General features: G+C 33.2%; 1 protein-coding gene across 1 annotated transcript in view; it reads left to right on the top strand.

Moving 5' to 3' along the window:
• The window catches only part of LOC136026867 (nuclear pore complex protein Nup85-like), a 63,696-nt gene that overhangs the window by 31,054 nt on the left and 13,500 nt on the right, over nucleotides 1-19,142 (top strand). The window contains exons 6-7 of the mRNA XM_065703644.1: nucleotides 7,120-7,279; nucleotides 13,700-13,809. Of these exons, the coding sequence (XP_065559716.1) occupies nucleotides 7,120-7,279; nucleotides 13,700-13,809 (270 nt within the window). The remainder of the gene's footprint in view (nucleotides 1-7,119; nucleotides 7,280-13,699; nucleotides 13,810-19,142) is intronic.

The following is a 19,142-nucleotide window of genomic DNA, read 5'->3' as shown; positions in this document are numbered from 1 at the left end:
ATCATTAACATATCAACGTCACCGTAGGGCTAAGCATACAGGATACTGAAGCCAGCCGATTACATCTTCATGGAAATCCTCATACCTATCTGGCCGGTCGGGGTAGTAAACCATAAAATCCTTCCAATTACCAAGACCATCAAAATAAAGATACTTTTTATCCCACCTGGACCTATTTTAGGTCTATTCTTACCTACAAACTGCGATCTTTTTGTCGTTTGAAAATTATGAGGCTTTCCAGGCGCTTTCGCATTTTAGCCAACCACAGCTTCCAAGAAAAGCTACGCCTGTTTAAGTTGCTTGATGCCGCATTTTTTTACCTGATTTTTTTCTTAGTTTATCTACGTTTGTTTTCTTGTTATTAGCGTCCGGTACTAACAACAATTGCACATGGAGGAGTTTTTCATTAGAAATATTATTCTTGATGTTTCCTAATTAGTAAAATTAGTTAAAGTTGGTAAAATACTTTTGAGTACAAGAAACTCAACTAGTTGATAAATTCCATGGGTTACTGCTGACTGAGTATAAAAAATTTAATAAAAGCACTTTTAAGTACACAATTTCAGCTAGTTGATAAATTTGGAGTGTTTTATTTGTTGGCTGAGTTAGGTAAACTTCATCAAAGCACTTTTGACTACAACAAACTAAGCTAGTTGACAATTTCCATGTGGTTTAGTTGCAGACTGTGTTTTAGTTGCAGACTCTGTTTTAGTTGGAGACAATTTTCCTAATGATGAAAGATGAATGTGGTTGTATAAGTTTCCACTTGACCAGTTCAAACAGTCAAATTTTATTGTCACTGTCCTTGGTACATTATTATCATTATTGCTTCTGAGCAGAGAAGCGTACTCTGAACATAGAACATCGATCAGTTGAGCAAATTAATAGCGATCACAGTCGGCAAATAAAGAATGCTTATTTATAATGATATGTGAAAAAATGCAAATGGTCAAAGCAAAAGCCATTTATTCAAATGTTTTGACGCCTCAAAATGGTAGCTTTAAAAAAGTCAAATGGCTTTAAGCTGCACCATACAACTTGACACAAAAAAAGTAGATACAGATGATGATTTTGTTTATTAACTAATACACGGCAATTAAGTAATGAAATGATGGGGTGGGGAGAGGGAAATGTTTTAAGAGAGCGGATGCTATCATAATTCATACAATACTCAAAAGAGATAAGAGATGAATAATAAGCAACTAAAAGAAAAAATGGTCAAAGCAAAAGGACTAAAACTGGTTTTTAGTCTTGCCCATGTTCCTATGAACTTTAATGGACCTGTGAAGTTGGGAGAATGTTAAGTGCACCGTTTTGTTTTGCGCATTACAATAATCTCAAAGTGTCGTTTGAGGGGAAGACTGCAGCTGAAAAATGTTTATAATAAAAACCTTATATGCCCCCTGGCATAACTTACAACCCTCACCCACAGGCTCTGAGAGTGTGAGTCAACCCTGGAACATTGTTATATACTCTTTGGACTATTTCGAACGAAATATTTATCTCAGATTTTGTTCCGATACTAAGTGCCTTGGTCATAAAACACAATAATGCGCTGTGCCCACATCGCTATTTATTTAGGCAGCGTTATTACGCTGCCTATGATCTTCTCTATAAGCAATTAAATAAAAAAAACAAGTTTTTTTTAAATGAAAGTAAGGAGCGACATTAAAACTTAAAACGAACAGAAATTACACCGTATATGAAAGGGGCTTTTCTTCCTCAACTCCTCCCTCTGTACGCTAAAGTTTGACTCTTTCTCTTAGCTCTGCTTTTTAAAAAAGGAAAAAACTTTAGCGTAAAGAGCGGGACGTTGATGAAGAAAAGCCCCTTTCATATAAGGAGTAATTTCCAATCGTTTTAAGTTTTAATGTCGCTCCTTACTTTCATTTAAAAAAAACTTGTTGTTTTTATTTAATTTCTGGACGTTTTTTAATTCATGCATGTTTTGATCTTGGCTCTCCGCACATACATAATTAAAACGAAATTTGTATATTAATTTTCTTTTTGGCTAAATGGCTTTCTCATAGTTTTAATCGAAAGATTTTGAGAAAAAAGGAGAGGGGGAGGAAGCCTAGCTGCCCTCTAATTTTTTGATTACTTAAAAAGGCAACTAGAACTTTTAATTCTTTTGCGAACATTTTCATTAGTAAAAAATATACGTAATTTACGAATTAACTTACGTAACGAACTTCTATGTTTGTATATTTTTGTTGCGTATATGAGGGAGTTCACCCCTCGTCGATACCTTGCTCTTTACACTAAAGCTTAAATTCTGTCCCAATTCCTTAAGAATGACCCTTGAATCACAAAGGCCGTAGAATAAATAGTTGAAATTACTAAAAATACTTTCACGTAAAGAGCGAGGTATTACGAGGAGGTAAACCCCTCATATGCGCAATAATTTCTCCTCGTTTTAAGTTTTAATTCTGCTCCTCACTTTCAGTAGAAAAAACTTCTCATATTTTTTTTCCTTGTTTTTTTAAATAATGCAAAAAAAATCCTGCGCCCCCTTCATTGAAAGTCTCTTCCCCAATGAGAAGTTTTTCCATGGAAAGATCCTCCCGCGTAACCCCCCCTCCCACCTCAACTCTCTCTCCCAAACCAAAAAAGCCCCCTGAAAACATCCGTACACTTCCCAATAACCATTATTGTATGTAAACACAGGTCAAAGTTTGTAACTTGCAACCCCTCCCAGGGAGACTGCGGGGTAGTAAGTCGTCCCCAAAGACATAGTTATTAGGTTTTTTGTCTTTGGTGAATAAAATGGCTATCTCAGAATTTTGATCTGGTGACTTTTGGGAAAAAAAGAGCGTGGGAGGGGGCCTAGGTGCCCTCCAATTTTTTCGGTCACTTAAAAGGGGCACTAGAACTTTTAATTTCCGTTAGAATGAGCCCTCCCGTGACATTCTAGGACGACTGGGTCGATACGATCACCCCTGGAAAAAAAAAACAAACAAAAAAAAAACAAATAAACACGCATCCGTGATTTGTCTTCTGGCAAAAAATGCGGAATTCCTACAATAAGGTTCTCTGATACGCTGAATCTGATGGTGTGATTTTCGTTAAGATTGTATGACTCTTAGGGGGTGTTTTACCCTATTTTCTAAAATGAGGCAAATTTTCTCAGGCTCGTAACTTTTGATAGGTCAGACTAATCTTGATGAAAGTTATATATTTGAAATCAGCATTAAAATGCGATTTTTTTTATGTAGCTATTGGTATCAAAATCCATTTTTTATTTGTTATTGTTTATTCTATTTTTTAGAGTTTTGGTTACTATTGAGCCGGGTCGCTCCTTACTACAGTTCGTTACCACGAACTGTTTGAAAGTGAGGACATGTTGGCAGTTTTGGCAAATTTCTTTTTACTCTACGAAATGGCTGAAAACAGTGAATAAATATTTTTTTTTATTACTTTTACTGATTTAGTGTCAAGAAGGTAAATGGTTACCATATGAAGTCTCCTAATAAATATTGCTGCCTAAAAAAGTCTTGGTGAAGCTAATATTTACGTGACAGGCTCTGACGGGTAATTATTCTTTCCTCAGCTGTGTCAGGGGTAGTCTAAAACGTAAGGGAAAGAGAGAAACGCAAGTTTGTCTCGCAGAGAGAGAAAAAAAAAGAATAGACCTCGTGTAGTTATATCCGCCGAAATCTTGAAGTTTATTGCTTAATATAAATATTAGATGCATGTTTTCTCTTCGTGAGTTTAGTGTTATCATTATTACCAAAAGAAGACGCCAATCTTCCTATCTGCCCTCCAATGTCCTTGATCCATATTTAGTCAGTAGCATAGCCAGGACATAGGGTATTTTTTATCTCCCTTGTAGGAATTCCTAACGCTATTTTTGGAACAGGTTCTAAAATTTGAATTTGGGTTCTGATGAAAAAGAAATGCCAAAGTGGATTTAGTTTTAAATAGGAAACATTTTTTTCCCCTAGGAAGGGTATTTCTCAAGAATATATTTGTTGAAAATGATTGCTTGTTTTGCGTGATCTTAGGCCTGCACAGTTACCCAAAAAATATGCGAATCCTTTTGTATGATTGGGGTCAGTCCCTGAGGTCAGTCCCGTTGTCTACCATCCCTTGTAAGCAATAAAAATTGTCGCTAAACAAAATCTAGCGATCATTTTCTATGTGAAATAGTTCTGCAACAGAGGTCAAACCTGTCCGTTAAATAAAAAAAAAAAAAAAATTATAGAGGTTCGAGCTTGGCGCATATACTTCGCTAAATACTATAGGAAAGAAAAAGAGGAGCCTGATCATGTTTGGAAAGTGAGCCTGCCATCTCTTGTTGTTGTAACCCCTGGGAGGATAACCTTCTCGAATAAAAACTGTAAAGGAGAGAACACAGTTTCAGCACATTTTTGCTATATATTCGGAATTTCTTCGAAGAAATATTATAATTCATTGAATTATAACAACATTGGCAGGGCCGTATCCAGGATTCTTTTTCTTCTTTTTTTTTTTGGGGGGGGGGGGGGTACAAAACATTTTTTCTGGGGGAGGGTACACAATGCATTGTGTACCCAAAAAAAAATGCATTAAAAATTTCTTTATATCAATTTTTGTTACGTTTTTACTAGTCGGACAAACATTTGGGGAGGGGGCGGAGTCAAACCCCATAACCCTCCCTGGATACGGCCTTGAACATTGGCTCCTCTGGTAATACTTGGCTTATTTCTATTTAGATTAGGAAATAATCAATTTAGTTCACCAATAATCAGTTACGTGAGGAAATAGATAATTGGGTTGGATAAGATCAATTATTTTGTGTCACTTGAATTTTATCCATTATAAACTATATATGGCATTATATAGAATTATCAGCTATATATTATCAGCTATATATATTATCTATATATATAAAAATAAGTTGTCTGTCTGTCTGTCCGCATATGACGTCTAAATTATTTCATCATATACCAATTCAAAAACGAATGTATACAAGCTGAAGTAGCTGAGTTGGTAGTGTTATGTTTCAGGTTTTAGGTCCGAGAGGCTCCAGGTTCGAACCTTGAATACTAAAGAAGAAAAAAAACTAAAAAAGGTAAAAACTACAGCGCCCCCACCAACTAGGTAGTAATATATAAAAATAAGTTGTTTGTTTGTGTGTCTGTCGACTGACGTCATTATAAGGATTGAGCTGTATGTCGTCATGTTTGTTATGACGATGCTTAGTATATGACGTCATAATAAGAATATAAATGACGACCGGGACACTCAAAGAGAAATTACAGACTGGGATACCGGGACACAGATGACGACCGGGACACAGGGAATATAAATGACGACCAGGAGACAGAGACACAACTACAACGGGGACGCCGGGGGCACATGGGGGATATATAAATGACGACGGGGACACAGGGAATGTTCGATTAGCAATCACCATCAACAAAGCTCAAGGGCAATCGTTAGAAAAATGCGGTATAGATCTGAATACGGATTGTTTTCCCATGGAAAATTATATGTTGCATGTTCAAGAGTTGGTAAATTTGACAATCTATTTATATGGACAGACAATGGGACAGCAAAGAAACAGCACAAACACATAAAAAAAAAAAAGGAGACAGAAGGAGAAAAGGAAGACTGTTTTCCTAAATTAGTGATTAATATAGACCAGCACTTGAATGAGGCCTTAACCCTACTCATCCATACAATCACATAGGTCAAACAGCATAGCCATACACAATCAACCATAAAGAATAATCCATGGATAGGCAGTCATGTCGTCAATAAGTATATGTCGTCATTTACCAAACAATAGAAACAATAAAGACAAATAATTCAAAGGCAACAACCCAACACAAGGGCTCATCAGGAGAATACACTTGCCTATAGGGTTTCGGCACTTTAAATTCTATACCCAGTCAAGTGTTGTGCCTACCACAGAATATCCATGGCATCCCCGTGTCAGTTATCACCCCCAAAATACATGCCAATGAAAAAAAAAGAAGAAAAAACAGAAAATGTAGAACAACCAAGTAACACCAAAACAAGCTTATCCTGTTAATATATTCCTCTTTTTAGCAACAATAGGTAAACTAAATATGATAAATTTTACCAAATCACAAATATTAACACTTTGCAAAAAACCTGAATGAACTAAACAATTATAGAATTCATCTTTACCATGTGGCTGTTTTTTAAAAAAATCCGCTCTATTAGAAACACAATTCAAAATAAATTGCGCTGCATCATCTTTTCGCGAACCTCCGAAATTAGCCGAAAATTTCTTTAAGTATTTCCAGATAATTCTTTTGGTATTTATTTAAAAGTTCGTTATAATGAAAACTAAATTTTTTAAATTGCCAAGTTAATTTATTTGCAGAAAAACCTCTCAATATCAATTTTTGGCTTAAGATTTTACATCTATATTTAAAATCAATATAATTACTACAAATCCTTGCATAACGAAGTAACTGTGAGAAAAACGCCGAATACGTGATATTTGAGTGTATATTACTTTCAGGGAATGGGAAACTAATCACTTCAAAATCAAAATCATCCGTTTTATTATACATTTTAAAACTTAATTTATTATTATCAGAAATATTAATATTTAAATCTAAGAAATGATCGTCATGACCAGCGCCATGACTAGGTTCAAGAGTAAGCTCTGATGGATATATATATTTAGAAATATCAATGAAATCCTTACAATTTAAGACCAAAATATCATCTAAATATCTTTTATTATTTGACAAAACATGTTTTAAATTATTTGGATTATTCTTATCCATCATATATTTATATTCTAGTTGACTTAAAAACAAGTCAGCTATAAATGGGCTGGCATTCCCCCCCATGGGAATTCCCACGATTTGCTTATAATATATATATATATATATATATATATATATATATATATATATATATATATATATATATATATAATATCTATATTCACAGGTGGGACACAGGGACACAACTACAATGGCGCGTAACGACTTACGCGCGGGGGGGGGGGCTTGGTGGGGGCGCGAAGCGCCCCCACCAACTAGATGTTGGCTGTTGAACAGCTAGTATTATATATATAGTTATGAATTTATTGAGAAAAAAACTATCGCAACGCCTGTTCCTCTGAGAATATTGTAATTATTTCTATTTTAGGTACGAATATATGGTGTTTAAGCTTTTATACACGGATCCAATTGTGAAGTTGCGTGAAATAGGGATTGTAGCAGAAAAATGCAGAAACGAATATCAACAAGACGTTGAAACACTTATGGACCGTATAATCCTTGCTGCTTTTGAGGGTGATAGTCACCAGGTAATTAAATAGCTCAAAATAACGTAGAGGTAGTTCTATATTTTTGGCATGGGACTTATAGTTACAGTAGCAAATGATGCAGCCTTTGGAACTCGAAAGGCTGGACGCAAAAGCAAGCGTAAATCCTTCTATGCCTAAATTGAAAGTAAGGCTCTTTGAAAATATTTGAAAATCAAAAAACATTCAAGGACTTCTTCAAAAAAAAGATGAATCTTCTGAAAAAAAAATGTTTATCAGTTTTTAACAGACTCTTAGTTGTTATGGTAAGTGACGTCGCAGTTACTACATAGGTAGTACGCTTCTAGTAGCTTCTAATCGCAATTCAAGAGACTAGAAGCAAAAGAAAGTGTAAATCCTTTAAAACTTAAAATTGGAAGTTAAGCCATTTGAAAATACTGAAATTGAAAAAAAAGTTGAAGGTTCTCTTTAAAAAACAGAACCTTCTAAGACAACACTTTGCCATCAGACTTTAAGTTGCTATTATAAGTGATGTCATGAGTTACTAATGGGATGAATTTCTATTGTAGCTTTTGATTGCAACTCAGGAGACTAGAATCAAAAGCAAGTGTAAATCCTTCAATACCTACAATTGAAAGTTAGTTGTTGTTTTTTTGAAAATATGTGGAATTGAGAGTACTGTGAAAATTATCTTTAAAAAAGAGAGATTTCTGAGACAACATTCTGATTATCTATCACGAGTTACAATGGGGAAGGAACGTATATGTTAGCTTTTAAATTCAGCTCAATAGGCTAAAAGCAAGTGTAAATCTTTCAATACTTAAAATTGAAAGTTGGGCTCTTCCAAAATATTTGGGACTGAAAAATACGATGAAAACTCTCTTTAAAAAAAAAAAAGTCTATTGAGACGACATTCTGATTTTCTTATCACGAGTTACAATGGGGAAGGAATGTATATGGTTACTTTTAAATTCAGCCCAATAGGCTAAAAGCAAGTGTAAATCTTTCGATACTTAAAAATGAAAGTTGGGCTCTTTCAAAATATATGGAACTGAAAAATACGATGAAAACTCTCTTTAAAAAAAGAGTCTATTGAGACAACATTCTGATTTTCTATCAAGAGTTACAATGGGGAAGGAACGTGTATGGTAGTTTTTAAATTCAGCTCAATAGGCTAAAAGCAAGTGTAAATCTTTCAATACTTAAAATTGAAAGTTGTGCTCTTTCAAAATATTTGGAACTGAAAAATACGATGAAAACTCTCTTTAAAAAAAAGAGTCTCTTGAGACAACATTGTGATTTTCTATCACGAGTTACAATGGGGAAGGAACGTATATGATAGATTTTAAAATTCAGCTCAATAGGCTAAAAGCAAGTGTAAATCTTTCAATACTGAAAATTGAAAGTTGGGCTCTTTCAAATATTTTGAACTGAAAAACACGATGAAAACTCTCTTTTAAAAAAAGAGTCTATTGAGACAACATTCTGATTTTCTATCACGAGTTACAATGGGGAAGGAACGTATATGGTAGCTTTTAAATCCAGCTCAATAGGCTAAAAGCAAGTGTAAATGTTTCAATGCTTAAAATTGAAAGTTAAGCTCTTTCAAAATATTTGGAACTGGAAAATACGATGAAAGCTCTATTTAAAAAAAAGAGTCTTTTGAGACAATCTTACCAGTTTTATCACGAGTTACTATGGAGATGGACGAACGAAAAATACTCAGAACTTCTCTTCAACAAAAAAATTCAAACCTCTGTTGTAGAACTATTTCACATAGAAAATGATCGATAGATTTTGGTTAGTGACAATTTTTATTGCCAGCAAGGGATGGTAGGCAACGAGACTCATCTCAGGAATTTTGATTTCTGTGACGTCAGGAGTGAGGTCACGAATTACTTTGCATATGGTAGCTTTTAAATCAAACTCAACAACACTTGATTAAGCTCTCCAGACTAGAAGTAGAAACAAATATAAGTCCTTCAAAACTTTTGTAAATTAGTAGTCAGCTTGTACTTGGTGTCCAATTTTTGCGTATTTACCAGTAGTTACCATTACTTACGATGTCCAACGAGTATTTGTATATTAGAGCATGGTAAGTAGGTTAAAAATATCAGTAAAGAATGGGAAGCCAATTGCTTGCAAATCTTGAAAGTCAGAATGATTTTAGTGAACTATAATAGCTTATGGTTGAAAGAGGTTAAAGATGGAACCGCCCAATACTTGCAGTTTTGAAGTGCATCAAATTCCTTAGATATTTACTAAAATTATTGTTGGCCAAACTATATTAATTTTATAAGATTTTTCGTTTAAGCGTAAATTTTGTCTTTGGTCACATGAACTAGTTCATGATTTTAGTTTTTAATTAATTCATGTATTAATCATGAATTAAATAATTAATGATGGTGAGAAAAAGGGAGACTAATAAGAATTTGTCTATATGGCGGTAGTATATAGATTAAGAAATATGGTATAGTTACATGTTATTTGTGCATGCCCTTTTGCATTTAAATTGTATCATGAAACAAAAGTATATGTTACATATAATTTTAATGACAGCTTGTTTTCGTCGTATGACCTTTCTATTAAATTTAATATTTTCAATAAACCTAACTGAAGGCACATTAAGCTTATTATTGTTAATAAAACTTATTAAGTAAAATTATTTTTGAAAATAATGGATAATTTCTCTCTTTTTATTGTTGACAATTTCTGACATATAGAGGATACAAAATATTTATTAATGGGGTATGCTGTAAAAGCATTCCCCATGTGAACCCACGAGTCCTGGCTGCACAATGATTCAAGGATCTTATCGGTGATAAAGCAGTAACAAATTTAGAGATAATGATAAATCTATTAAATGGACGTTGATCGTTTTGTACTGTCAATAATTCTTCCTCAGAAAATAAATCTTACTTCACATTCAAAGTGTCTCAAACTTTTCATTTTTTTTTCTATATCTTTTCCTATACCTATATCACAGTTTAGCACATTCTCAAAATGCTCTACCCATCTCTCTTCAACTCTTTATTTCTTCCCAATTGTGACCCTGTTCCTCTCTTTAACTGGGACAAGTCCAGATTGACTATCCCTCTCAACTTATTAACATGCCTGTCTGTCTGTATCTTCCAGATCTTAATTTACATTCCTCTTATTTTCATACGATCTAATACTCAAATAATGCTTTTACAGGCCCCTCTTCCTCTTTATTAAACATAAAGCATTTTCACTGATATCCCTAGCTACGTTTCTAACTTTTTTGCCTAAGACACCATCAGCAACTTCACAAACTATTTTCCTAAAATTATTTTCATCCATCTTCTACATTGTCAAATTTTAAACTCTCCAGTTCAGTATTCAACTGTTCTTGGAAAGTTTCGAATTCTCATCCTTGAGTCTACCAATGTCATAGCTTCCTGGAAGGTAGTTACCCTACCTAAATGTCAGCTTTAAATTTACCCTAGGCACTACTGGTGATCTTTTCTTTTAGCATCAATCCTATTTATCCTAGTATGTTATATCGATCCATCCATTCTTCAGCTTACAATAAGATTATCAACAAGGTTTTTGTCTTACCATCATGTGAATACCGTGTTAACTTGTACACCATTTTATGACTAAATACTATATTGGTTTTATAATTAGGTTTTTATACCTACAAAATCACAGTAGTCTGTAACCATTGTTGTTTTCTTTTCCTACACCAAATTTAACTAGATTAGGATACCATCTATCCCTATTTCTACTTTTCTGAGCACTGAAGTCCCCTAATAAAGATACTGTATTTCTACGTAAGACCCTGTCAATCTGTTCCTGTAGCTGTCAATAAAATATATTTGAGTCACTACTATCTCCACCAGTTGGTTTTACAGGGGCATATACTACTATTACTTATACCTTGCACTTTTCAGTCATAAAGTGAGCGACTAGCATTCTATTATTAATACCTTCGCAACCTAAACAAGATAGGTAGCTTCAAGGTAGCTTTCGTAAACAAGGTAGCTTCCTTATTCATCTTCAGCCCTACTGCCTGTCTATGCAACCTATCTTTCCTGCCTGAGTTAATGAATTCTATATAACCTAATGTCATTTTTCCTGTATCTGGGATATGAGTTTTTGAAACTCCTAATAAGTCCTGGTCAAAGCGTTTTAATTCGTCAGTAAGAATGTCGATACGATAGTCGTCTTTTAACGTCGTCTAACTTGTATTTTCCATATTCTTTAATTCATATTTCTAAATGATTGAAGTTACTATTGCCTCAGGAAAAGTTATTGTCCCAGAACCAGCTCAGGACGGGTACTAACATGTACGCTTTCAATAACTTCTCAAATTAAGCTTAATATTAGCAGAAATAAAAATCTGTAGTAATTCAAACTCAAAACGATCAGGAATTACTATGAAAGAATACATGAAGCCTGAAACGAACAGAAATTTACAAAAATGACGATACAGACTGATGCAGGTACTGATGCAGATGAATAAAAATATGCTAAAACGAGTAAAAATTAAATTAAATATTCGACAAAAATAACGAACAGGAATTTGGCTACTGCCCTCTTCCCCCTCTCCTAAGCATAGGAGTTCTAAAGCCTATTGCGTCATCGTAGCTATACTCAGCATTGAAATTATACTAGAAAGTTAGAAAAGTGGGAGGTAGATTTTTAAATATAACCACCATTTATCGACATAAACCTTGACAAAATTAACAACATTTTAATTATAACCAGCTTTTATCAAAACATTGAGAAACATAGGCAAAGCTTAATTATAATACCTCCATCAATATAGACGGTGACAAACACAACATCGCTTACTCATAACCTACGTTCGTCAACATAAATGTTTATAAACAGTAAAACTTTTAGTTTTAAATAAGATATACCAACACAAACTTTGACAAACATAGCAACGTTTAATATCGATATATGTATATGATATATGTGTACCAACGTTTTATTGAGTTTCTTTTCTGTGTATGCTATGTTTATATATATATATATATATATATATATATATATATATATATATATATATATATATATATATATATATATATATATATAGATATATATAGATATATATATATATATATATATATATATATATATATATATATATATATATATATATATATATATATATATATATATATATATATATATATATATATATATATATATATATATATATATATATATATATATATATATATATATATATATATATATATATATATATATATATATATATATATATATATATATATATATATATATATATATATATATATATATGCTTATTCAAAATATGTAAAATTCGTCCAACTTAATGGTACCCATCAAAAGTTACGTGCATGCGAAAATTTGTCCGATTTTTGAAAAAGGGGGGAAAGACCCCCAAAAGATCAAGTAATCTTAATGAAAATCACTCATCAAATTCAGCATACCAGAGATCCCTGCTGTAGAGGTTTCAAGCTCCTATGTACAAAAATGTGAAATTTTGCATTTTTTGCCAGAAGAAAGATCACGGATGCTTTATTTGTGTTTTTTTTTTAAGGTGAGAGGATCTTTCCATGGGGGAAGAGAATTCTCCATGGAGAAGGAGCCAGATTTCCCAGCATTATTTAAAAAAACGATCGGAAATTAAATTTAAAAAAATAAGTTTTTTCGACCGAAAATAAGAAGCAACATTAAAATTTAAAACGAATAGGAATTATTACGTATATGAGGGGGATTACCCCATCGTCAATACCTCGCTCTTTACGCTAGAGTTTTTTTGGTACTTTTAAAAGAGCTGTTTATTCTAACTAAACTGTCTTTTTGATTCAAGAGTCATTCTTAAAGAATGAGGGACAATTCAAATTTTAGCGTAAAGAGTTTCGTATTGACGAGGGGGTGACCCCTTCATATGCGTAATTTTTACTGTATTTTAAGTTTTAATATTGCTCCTTGCTTTCAGATGAAACAAAACTTTTTTTTTATTTATTTAACTAATAATAATAAAGTATAACTTAGCTCCAATAAAGTAGACAATTCCATAATTCTCTATGTTAAAATACCCATAACTGAGTCCTTTTTTTTACTAGACACAGAATATCTCCATAACAGCACATTTTTTTATGCTAGGTCTGTTGCCTGGTGTAGCTCAGTGGTAAAAGTTGTCTGTCTAGCCAAAAGGACACCGTCTGTTCCACTCCCATGGCAACTCTTTTATAACGAATATGGGATTTTTCTTCTGAAGTAGCGTATTGGATTGATTTCTGCTTGACGATACAGGGCCCAGGGTTTGATCAGGGCCGTAAGGTTGAATACATAATACAAGGCCATTAAGGTTGTATACATAATACAGGGCTGCTAAGGTTGTATATGTAATACAGGACCATAAGTTTGTATACATAATACAGGGCCGTAAGGTTATATACATAATACAGGGCCATGATTGCAAAATCTTCTTTTAAGGTTTTAAGTGAAATTCATTCTGCAATGGATAACCTATGGTTCCCAACTCATTTGGCGGACCTTCTAAATCATGCTGGCGCATTGAGAGCACACGACTCGAATCAAGACAAGTAAGAAATTAAAGTTTTGTTTTGTTTTTGCTATTCAAAAATTAGCGAAGGGTTGATTACGACCTATGTGTAAACAGTATCGTAATTTCGTCAAAATCCTGGGGGGGGGGAGGGGGCAAAGTTGAAGCCAATTTTCCCAAATCAGTGAAAACTGAAAAATGAACCATATATTAATAAAAAAGGTAAAGACTTACTAAAAAAACTGACCCGTTTCTGTGGATATTTGAATTATGCAGGCATATCTTAGTTTTGACAAGATTTTTGTAAAAACTTAATTTCAGCTGGGGAGCAAACTGGGGTCTAGGGGGAGGGGCAAAATGAGGTCTGGGAGGGGCGTTTGCCTTCGTTCCCATAGCAAACTACCACCCTGCGTGTAATTCTTTAAGGTTTTGTTTTTCAAGTTTCAAATATATGTTGCTTCTAACAATAGAAGCAACGCTAACCCGCACAAGGCCATCACAGCTTCATGCGTTCCTCCTCCTCTCTGATATGTTCAACCGTTCACTCCCCTTGAGAAACCCCTTTGAATCGTCTCTTATTATTATCTCTTCCCAGTTTGCTCGAGGAACTGATTTTTGTTTGGGTCCTGATGAATAACAGATTTTCATCATCCTTCGTTCGGGATACGTAGCCTGACTATCTTTACCTGTCTTTCACTAATTTTTTTTTAAAGTGGGATCTAACTTAGTTTTAAGTAGTATAGTTTTAGGAGAAACCGTCAGTCAGACGAGTGCCTATAGCTATCCTTGTAGAAAACATCAAATATGTCTTTCTCTGCCTTTCAGAGCGTATCTGTTTAAGAACCATCATTGACCACTATCTACTGTGACCTCCAGTATCTTAAATTTATTTGCAGTTTGAAGTTTCCTGTTCTTTCAAGCCTTTTATAACTGCGAAAAACTGCTCTGCATATTAGCTATTCTAACTTTTACGTCTTCACTGCACCTGATTTCCAATAAATAATTGTTGGTTCACCTCATCGGGAACTTTCTCTGATTCTGACAGATATCCGTTCAAAGGCTTAATTATTGACTAACTATTCCGACATAAGTTTACAGTGTACTGAGCTTAGCAACAGTGTATGTATGCTAGGCTCAGTTATATTTGCTTGAACAAACTGTTATGGTCAGTGATGTTGCATTTGCATCATAATACTGGGTAGTCAAACAATTCGTGGTAACGAAATCAAACAGTTCGTGGTAACGAACTGTAGTAAGGAGCGACCCGGCTCAATAGTAACCGAAACTCTAAAAAATGGAATTTTGGTACCAATAGTTACACCAAAAGAATCGCATTTTAATGCTGATTTTAAATATATAAGTTTCATCAAGTTTAGTCTTACCCATCAAAAGTTACGAGCCTGAGAAAATTTGTGTTATTTTAGAAAATAGGGGGAAACACCCCCTAAAAGTCATAGAATCTTAACGAAAATCACACCATTAGATTCAGCGTATCAGAGAACCCTACTGTAGAAGTTTCAAGCTCCTACCTACAAAATGTGGAATTTTGCATTTTTTTTTTTTGCCAGAAGACAGATCACGGATGCGTGTTTATTTGTTTTTTTTTCCAGGGGTGATTTTATCGACCCAGTTTGTTTTTATTGTTTTAAAAAGTAGAGTTGTGACAAAGAGTCAAACTTTAGCGTAAAGAGCGGGGCGTTGCGAAGGGGACAACCCCTTTCATATGCGGAATAATTTTTGTTCGTTTTAAGTTTTAATGTTGCTCCTTACTTGCAGTTAAAAAAACTTTTTTTTTATTAAATTTCGTTGAAATCAGGATGGGATGTGTCATACAGGCGGGCCAGTAGAGTTTACACTGTGGAAACGAGTCGTTATACCCATGGTTGGTTTGTAAAAGCCTAAACCATTCTTTGATTATTTTTTTAATTGTATTCGGAGTCTTTTAAAAGCAAACAGTTAACATGAATGCAAAACTAGGGCTCGAAAGTGGGTGGCTAAACAACTTTTTTATGTGAAAAAAGCAGTATATTTTCTTTCAGACTAAGAACCGCTTCTGCAGGTACGAAGGTTGTTTTCTCAGTCAGTCTTAAGTTAGTATTAAGACAAGATTTGTTATAATGTTTGAAGACTTCTGGATTTGAAGACTACTGGATAATAATTCTTTTTCTTCCTTCAGAATTATTTGAATCCAAACATTATTAAGCCACAAATGAGTGGATTAGGTCCATGACCTATAGACGAAATATGCCTTTTTTAACTTTTTTTTTTTAATTCAGTTTAAGTTTGAAGTGTGTTTTATAGTTTTAAAATTAATACTCAAGAAACGATTAAAGTTCTTGATGTCTTTTGCGAAAAAACAAGTTTTTTTTTCAACTGAAAGTAAGGAGTGACATTAAAACTTAAAACGAATAAATATATTCCGTATATGAAAAGGGGCTGTCCCCTTTTCAACGCCCCGCTCTTTACGCTAAAATTTTTATTGTTTTAAAAAGTAGAGTTATGAGAAAGAGTCAAACTTTAGCGAAAGAGTGGGGTGTTGAGGAGGAAACAGCATAGTCTGGTTTTCTGATACAGTGAATTTGATGGTGTGATTTTCGTTAAGATTTCAAGAACTTTAGGGGGTGTTTCCCACTATTTTCCAAAATAAGGCGAATTTCCTAGGGCTCGTAACTTTTGATGGGTAAGACTAAACTTGATGAAACTTACATATTTAAAATCAGCATAAAAAACGATTCTTTTGATAATAATAATAATTTATTTATCACCCACTTTACAAAAACAGAGGTTAAGTGGAGTAAAATACAAAAGAAAAACAGTAAAAGTAATACAAGAAACAATTGATGTAACTATTGGTGTCAAAATTTCGTTTTTTAGAGCTTCGGCCGCTCCTTACTACAGTTCCTTACCACGAACTGTTTGAATACGTGATTCAAAAACTTATGACAGGACTGAAAAACGGCTGGTTAAAAGTTTTTCTGTTTGAACAAGAAGCGGTATGCAGTGATGTTCTTTCGGGCTAAAAATTTCCTCTACGCTATTTGCTCATTCTGTCTTGTCTTACCTTCAAGACAGGATTCATTACAATCTTTTAAATCCTAATCCTTCTGGATTCACACCTGGAATTTCCCAGGATTTACAGTCGTTAAGTAGTTGCTTTTTTTGTCTTTACCAATATCACCGTTGTGAAATCTACTGTCTTTACTTGTGTACTTGTGTACTGTCTTTACTGTCTTTACTTTACTTTACTGTCTTTAATTTTCTTTACTAATTTACTTGTCTTTCAATTAGACTTTTCAATTGTAGGCCTTTCAAAAAATTAACTTTTCCTGCTATACCACATTGAAAAAAAGAAAAGATATGTAAAGAAAGATCTATTTCCAAGAAAATATATAGACCACGGATAATATAATCTGGATATACAGAATATTATCAAAATATTATGAAATATATTAGCCTCAAACTTAATACTGAAAAATGTGAATATTTAGTTTTTAATGGTAAAGATCAAAGTAGTGATCTTGCTTGTGGTTCTTTTTCAGTTAAGCTTCTTTCTTCGATTCTTTGGCTTGGTATAAGTATTTCTTCATCTTTATCGGCTTTTCGATTATGCGGGCTTAATGATATTAAAAGTAAACTTAAAATAGGGTACGCGGAAATTGCCCCGAACCAAGGCAGATTTTCACGAGAGGCTTTATCCAGACTTTATTCTACACATTGGGATCACTCTATATTGTTTCTGTTCGGTGTGCGACCGTTTTTTATACTCAAGATTTACAAATATAAGAGTTCTGTATTTTCGTTATTGCAAATATTTATTGTATCTGCCAAGTTCTTATAGAAATCGGAAGATTATTAGAAAGTTTTATGTCACTGATATTATTTTATTTATAACAAACTTTGTGCTAGATTAGGTGCTGATGCCTGTCAACGCTTGGGTCCTTACCACCGTTGGATTAGATTGTATTGATTGTATTGTCTGTGTTATTTTGTTTTTCTTTCCTTTTGTGTTTTTACTCGGCTTTAATTGTTAAGACAAGCAGGTAATAAATAAATTACTATTATTAAGAAAAACAACCAATTTGGGGATTCCTATTAGTCACTCCATGACATTTGTCTTCAAGGCACCAATCCCTCCAAAAAAGAGATGAAAAGTCGTCTACGTTAAAAAAAAAATTCATGCTTTGAATAGTTTGAAAGCACAAAGCTTGTGATTGATCCTATCTCCTAAGACAAGCTAAATATGGTTTATGATTAAATAATAAGGGTGCAAAAATATAATTAAATTAGGTAGACATGAGTGCTTCATTTTGTATTATGGTAATAGAAAATATAATCATAACATAGTGTATCAATTAGCAGACAATAATAGTGAGTTCTACACAAATCTTTATGTAACCATGCAGATAAACTTGGCACTATCAGCAAGTTTCCTGCGCGGAGCAATGCTAAAAACTTAACAGTATAAGTCATCTACAAATTAGCAACATGAATAGAGTAAAGTGCTCACCCTTCAATGAATTTAATATGCTAATATTTCTTGAGACTTACCACTATAAAAATAAACAAAGGCAGCAGCTTTCCCTTAATTGGATTAACTTGTTAAAGAAAAGTTAACTTGTATTTTTTAGGTTAATGTTTTATTATGCTTTAAGTATTTTTGCATTGTTGTCTGTAATATTTACGTAATGTGTAAATTGTGACCAAAGTAAGTTGACTAAAATGATATTTTGCTGACCAAAATGAAAACAAGCTAAGACGACCAAAAATGAAAATGATTAAAGCTGTTCACCAAAATAAATTGTTGCTAATAGTCAAGACTCATTGAGAATAATTGTGGGTGGATGTGAGTGGAGTGGATAATGAAACAAGCTAAGATGACCAAAAATGAAAATAATTAAAGCCATAAACCAAAATGAATTGTTGCTAATAGTCAAGATTCATTGAATAATTCTGAGTGGCTGACGTGGGGATAGAAAAGAAATAATATAATCACTGTATAATTTTCATCAAGTTGAAGCACTTTGGATATCAATCATAGAAGACCTGAATTCTCTTCACAAAGGCCTATATTTTTTTTTTTTGTTAGCTTAATTTGTGATTTATTCGTTATATTTCTTATAGTAAATATTTATTTATTATAATTGCTACACTTATTAGCTTTATTTGTTGAATATTAAATAATTATAATTAAATTACCAAATTTGTTAACTTCAAATTGTATGGAAACGTCAGTTGAATTCAAGTTAATGTCTTAATATTCTTGAAGATTTAATTTTTTGAAGTCGATTAGAGATTAATAGTCAATCAGTACATCTATATTATAGCAGTTCCAATTCATTGAGCTTGAGAAACAAATCTATATTTCGCTGGTTT

This window comes from Artemia franciscana, chromosome 5, assembly GCF_032884065.1.
Source record: "Artemia franciscana chromosome 5, ASM3288406v1, whole genome shotgun sequence".
In the NCBI taxonomy this organism is placed as follows: Eukaryota; Metazoa; Arthropoda; class Branchiopoda; order Anostraca; family Artemiidae; genus Artemia; species Artemia franciscana.
This window is presented reverse-complemented; position numbering and strand designations above follow the sequence as displayed.